At 61.9% G+C, this 6,231-nt stretch overlaps 1 protein-coding gene across 1 annotated transcript; it reads left to right on the forward strand.

Moving 5' to 3' along the window:
* Positions 1-272: 272 nt before the first annotated feature.
* Positions 273-4,255, forward strand: SLC32A1 (solute carrier family 32 member 1). Its single transcript, XM_046678191.1, has 2 exons — positions 273-665; positions 3,068-4,255. Exons 1-2 carry the CDS (start codon positions 273-275, stop codon positions 4,253-4,255), a joined length of 1,581 nt encoding a protein of 526 aa, XP_046534147.1.
* The last annotated feature ends 1,976 nt before the right edge of the window (positions 4,256-6,231 follow it).

Consider the following 6,231-nt stretch of genomic DNA (forward strand, 5'->3'; position numbering starts at 1 on the left):
GCCGCCGCCCTCCGCAGCCCAGCCCGCGCCCCGCGGCAGCTCCGCAGTGCACTCGCCGCCGCCGCTCCGCCAGCCCCGCTGCCCGCCCGCCGGGTCGGCACGGAGCGAGCCTCGAACGCCAGCCGAGGGGGTCATGAGCCAGAGCGCCCCGGGGCGCCGCCGGGAAAGCGAGCGAAGATAGCGGCCTCGCGCCCACCCGGCCCTCGCCGCCTTGCCGCGCGTCCCCCGCGTCCCCAGCCCCTGGTGTCCTTTCCTCAGGCCCCGCCGCCGCCATGGCCACCCTGCTCCGCAGCAAGCTGTCCAATGTGGCCACGTCCGTGTCCAACAAGTCCCAGGCCAAGGTGAGCGGCATGTTCGCCAGGATGGGTTTTCAGGCGGCCACTGACGAGGAGGCGGTGGGTTTCGCGCACTGCGACGACCTCGACTTTGAGCACCGCCAGGGTCTGCAGATGGACATCCTGAAAACCGAGGGCGAGCCCTGCGGGGACGAGGGCGCCGAACCGCCCGTCGAGGGAGACATCCGTTACCAGCGCGGCGGTGGCGCGCCCCTGCCACCCTCGGGCTCCAAGGACCAGGCCGTGGGGGCTGGTGGCGAGTTCGGGGGCCACGACAAGCCCAAGATCACGGCGTGGGAGGCGGGCTGGAACGTGACCAACGCTATCCAGGTGAGCGCGGGATTCCCAGCTCGGTCAGCCCCCCCCCCCCCCCCCTCCCTCCAGCTGTGCGCACCAGACTCGACCCCCAGCCGAGTCGCCACCCGCCTCTTCTCCCCGCAATCTCGGCCCCGAGACCCGCTCCTGTACCCGGTATCTTCCCCCATCCCTCTTCTCTCTCATCCCTGAGCGGGGATCTACCTCCCCCCCCCCCCCCCCCCGCCCCGCCCCGGCGGCGTCTCCCCTCCCGCCCTGATCCGCTCCTGCTTCCGCGGCCCCAGCCGCAGGACAGCTTGACTGAGGTTCGGTCGGAGACACTTGCCCTGAGACCCTGCAAAAGCGAGGGAAACAGGAGGAGGAGAGCGGGGAGGGGTGAGGGAGAAAGAAAATCAGGATCGGAAGGGACGGTAACGCCTGGGACTCCGGAATGGATTCACAGCTGCATTTTCGGGAGGAAAGGAGAGGGGGAAATCGCTGATGTGGGAGTCTCCTCCCGTCACACACGCATAGACACGGGCACAGGGACAAAGGCAGGCACGCATGCCCACAGCCCCGCTCCCGGACGAACAAACGCACGGCACAGGTGCACATGACATGCCTCTATATATAGACCCACCGCAGGGTTATCCTCAAACGCACCTTCACACACTCCTACGCCTCCCACACACAGAAGCACATACCTGTACATACCAAGCACACACACAAACCCGTGTGAACATACACTCACACAAGCACGGACTCAGGCGGACAGGATGCAGCCGGCTCTCTCAGGGGCAGCCCTGTTGGGGACACACAGGTGTACACAAGCATACGCACACACATGTGTGCCCACACAAGCACATATGGTCTGTGGTAACTCAGCGCTATCTGTACAGACTCACCCTTCTGGCCCGAAATCCCGGCTACACTGCAAAGAGGCGACCAGCTTCTCCGCGTGTGACCTGGCGAAGCTGCCCGTAGATGCAGTGAACGGCCTCTGGCCTCCAGGCCCGCTACTCCTTCACCCCTACTCTCAAACCCCCACTCCCCACCAGGCGGCGCCGGACTCCGCCGGGAGGGGGTTCGGAGCCGGTGCAACGACCCCAGGAGCTGGCGAAGTAGGGTAGGCCGCGGCTCACCGGGCAGAGGAGGCCTCCCCGCTAGGCGTCCCCGGGCCCCACGGCTTGGCCTCTCGGCGTCCCCAGAGCGCAAGGTCGTTGGCGCTCAGAACGTGGGTTTCCCGGCAGCGGGAGATCACAGCGGGGTTGCTCGGCGACCCGGGCTCTGCAGGCTGCGCGGGGCTTTGCGCACTAAGTGGCTCGGCCCGAGGCGCCTCCCGCTCCAGGGCCCCGGGGGGCTGCCCTGCGAAACAAGGGACGGGGGACCGCGCCCGCCGCGGTTGCCGCCCGCGCCTTCTCCCTGGGCGTCTTTGAAGGTCCCGTTCCATAGGCCCGGAGGGAGGCCAGGGCGGGAGGTGGGAGGCTTGCAGGCTTCGGGAGCCCTGGATTTCGTTAGCTTTTCTTCCCCATGTGGATTCTAAACCTTCCCTCCCCAGCTCTGCCCTCCCGATCCCGCGGCTTCGGGTTTACGCTTGCACGCAGCACCCGCGCCTCCCCCCCGTAGGCCCCTTATCCTGCTGGCCTCTACCACTCCCACTTAGCCCCCTTCCTTAGGGCTCGGCCTCTCCGACCCAACTCCGGCCTTGCCCTGAGACTCCCTACCTTCAACCCCGCCTCCCCCACACCTCCCGCGCCTCGGGCCTCGCCCCCCAGAGCCCTTCGAGAGCATCCCTACGTTCCCTCTGTTCTTGACTCCCTGCGGCTTCGCCCCACACTCAGCCGCGCTTCCTCCCTGCCCTATCTCCTTTCCCTCCCACTGCCGCCTTTAACGTGTCCTTCTCCGGTTCGGCCCTTAGGCGCCCGCATTTCCCTCCTTAGCTTTCCTGCACCCCATTCCAGCCCCACCTTAATCCTGTGCCTCCTCTTCCTAATGGCTCAGGCCCGGCTCTCTACCTCGATCGGCGCCCTTTTCCGGCCACGCCCCCTCCAGCCCGCTCTTATCTCGTCAGTGCGTCCCGCGACTGATTTGTCTCCGGGAACCACCCTCAAGTATCTCCACATACCCCTTCTCTCCGTTTGTCTTGACCCCTCACTCAGCCCTCTCCCCACCTCCCATTAGCGCACCTGTCCTTCTCAGTCCCGTCCTTAAACACCTCTCTCTCCATTTCCGACTCAACAGCCAGGCTCCCCATTAGACTGCTCGACACCCCCATTCCAGCCTACCCTTAACCTCTCCTCCCTGTGGGTTAGGCCCAGTTCTCATCCTCCTTAGCGCCCCCTTCTGGCTATAGCCTTAAGCCACGCACGCCCCGAGGTCCCCTCTTTCGAGGCCGCATCTGCTGAGCGCCCCCGTCTGGTTGCCTCTCCGCTCCGCAGGGCATGTTCGTGCTGGGACTGCCCTACGCCATCCTGCACGGCGGCTACCTGGGGTTGTTCCTCATCATCTTCGCCGCCGTGGTGTGCTGCTACACCGGCAAGATCCTCATCGCATGCCTGTATGAGGAGAACGAGGATGGCGAGGTTGTGCGCGTGCGGGACTCCTACGTGGCCATCGCCAACGCGTGCTGCGCTCCTCGCTTCCCTACGCTGGGCGGCCGCGTGGTGAACGTGGCACAGATCATTGAGCTCGTGATGACTTGCATCCTGTACGTGGTGGTGAGTGGCAACCTCATGTATAACAGCTTCCCAGGGCTGCCCGTGTCACAGAAGTCCTGGTCCATTATTGCCACGGCCGTGCTGCTGCCCTGCGCCTTTCTTAAGAACCTCAAGGCCGTGTCCAAGTTTAGCCTGCTGTGCACTTTGGCTCACTTTGTCATCAACATCCTGGTCATCGCCTACTGCCTATCGCGGGCACGCGACTGGGCCTGGGAGAAGGTCAAGTTCTATATCGACGTTAAGAAGTTTCCCATCTCCATTGGCATCATCGTGTTCAGCTACACGTCGCAGATCTTCCTGCCTTCGCTGGAGGGCAACATGCAGCAGCCCAGCGAGTTCCACTGCATGATGAACTGGACGCACATCGCTGCCTGCGTGCTCAAAGGCCTCTTCGCGCTCGTCGCCTACCTCACCTGGGCCGACGAGACCAAGGAGGTCATCACGGATAACCTGCCCGGTTCCATCCGCGCCGTGGTCAACATCTTCCTCGTGGCTAAGGCGCTGTTGTCCTACCCGCTGCCCTTCTTCGCTGCTGTCGAGGTGCTGGAGAAGTCGCTCTTCCAGGAAGGCAGCCGTGCCTTCTTCCCCGCCTGCTACGGAGGCGACGGGCGCCTCAAATCCTGGGGGCTGACGCTGCGCTGCGCGCTCGTGGTCTTCACGCTGCTCATGGCTATCTATGTGCCGCACTTCGCGCTGCTCATGGGCCTCACGGGCAGCCTCACGGGCGCCGGCCTGTGCTTCCTGCTGCCCAGCCTCTTCCACCTGCGCCTGCTCTGGCGCAAGCTGCTGTGGCACCAAGTCTTCTTCGACGTCGCCATCTTCGTCATCGGCGGCATCTGCAGCGTGTCCGGTTTCGTGCACTCGCTCGAGGGCCTCATTGAGGCCTACCGAACCAACGCGGAGGACTAGGGCGCGAGGGCGAGCCCCCGCCGGGCTCGCGCGCTCTCCCCACCCCATCCCACCCCCACCAGCCCCGCGAGCCCAGACGCCGCGCTTGGAAAGCCAAGCTTTAAACATCTCTGGTTCCTAGTTTCTGATTATTGGGGATGGGGGGGGGGGAGGGGATAGGGATCCACAATCCATAGCGTCTGCGTTTCTGTTGTCCTTTCTTTTCCACAACACCCTGGTTTCAGGGGGAGGCAGGGGCGCATTTGTGGGCAGGGTTTTCTGTCCTTCCAGGAGGGACCCCGAGGGACCCTAACACTTGGGTCCCAGTCATCAAGGGGGGTGGGAAGGGAGGGAGAGGGGGCACAGCTCGCAGGTCCAGAAACTTCACCTTGGGGGGACATTTCACAGCCATTCAGTGCTAGGAATCTGCAGCGTCCAGCCATTTCCAGCAAGAGTGCTTTCCATTCCGGAGACATTTCAACCCTGCAGCGGGAAAGGCGGGCCGGGAAATCCGTTTCGGGTGGGCGATTTCCTTTGGCGAAGCGGAGAAGGAAGAAGCCATGGCGGGGCCGGCTTGCCGCCGGTTTTCAGAAATCCAAACTCATCTTGTGCAGTTTATCAGGTTGTCGAACTGTTCTACTGTGCGTGTGGTGTGCTCGTGGTGAATAAGATGAAATGTATATCAGAAAAAAAAAATCTATCTCTAATTTAGAGTGCGGTGCATAATTACATCCGCAAATAAAGAAGAAACAAAGGCGCCCTCGGCTTCTTATCAGTTCTGCATTTCGAGTCCAGCGCGTTGGGCGTGGGGGAATCGGCTGGCGCCTAACCCGGTGAGGCAGGTGGGGGTGGAGGAGCGGCTGTAGTTATAGGATCCCAGGAGAGCTCGAGCGAGAGTAGGATGGTCTCCACCAAGAGGAGGTTCTCCAGGTGTTTGCGGGATGCAGGGGAAGGAGCATGTCGTGCGCTGAGTGGTTCCGTGTGTCCTCAGCACCCCCAGCCACCAGGACAAGGCTTGCTTCGAATCTCTCGCCGGGGTTGGATCCATCTGGGAATTCGATGAGCGCTCTCGCCCTCCAATGCTAAAAAAAGGAAGCAAAAAATAGCTTTTATAGACAAAAGTCCTACACCTTTTGTTCAACAAATGTTTAAAGACAGCCCATCAGAGCTGGGACTGCGCTGGGTGCTGGCAGCAACAACCTCAGCCCCATTCTCCTGGAGCTTCTAGTCTAGTGGAGGAGAGACAGGCAATAAACAAGGACACAGAAATCCACATGGACTGCTCACTGGGAAGAGAGCTATCAAGGAAGTCGGCAGAGGGTTGTGTAATTCCTGGGGACCCCAGGGCCAGGCGCCAACTGACCTCGCCGGCATCTCTTACACTGGAGACACCCCTCAAGTGCAAGCTGGGGCATACACAGCCACAGCCAAGAGATCTGACTGTTTAGAATCAAAAGCCGCAGTCATTTGGGTCCCAGTCTCCACTTTTCTTGAGCAGCCTGTTTGAGAATGTGTTTGCCTGAGTTACCCACAGGATCCGGTCCTTTTTTGTGCAGATCCAACTCCAGGGGCAGCACTTGCATTGCCTCCAGGAGCTCCAGTCCTGGGGATGGTTGGAAAGGGTCGTGGTCAGACTTTCCAGACAGGGATCCGGGAGGGAGGGAAGGCAGGGCAGTTCCCAGGGTCCTCTCTCACTGCCAGAGAAGCCACGCGGGAGGTTCTTGGTCCCCATCATGAACACGGAGGCCTCGTTTGGAACGCTTTCTGCACGTACTATCGGTGCAAGGGAAAGAACCGGGAGAATGCCTAAGTACGGTGTCCATTTCTCCCTACTTGCTGCGACCTGTGTGCGCGCGAGAGAGAGCAAGAGCGCCAGAGCGCCTATGTGAAGTTATGCATGTGGGCTCAGGGGTAGGCTGAACCTGTATCTTGTGAGAACCCTGATGAATGTGCGTGTGCGTGTGTGTGCAGATCATCCGTGAGGGTGTGACTGCGAC

Source organism: Equus quagga, chromosome 12, assembly GCF_021613505.1.
Source record: "Equus quagga isolate Etosha38 chromosome 12, UCLA_HA_Equagga_1.0, whole genome shotgun sequence".
In the NCBI taxonomy this organism is placed as follows: Eukaryota; Metazoa; Chordata; class Mammalia; order Perissodactyla; family Equidae; genus Equus; species Equus quagga.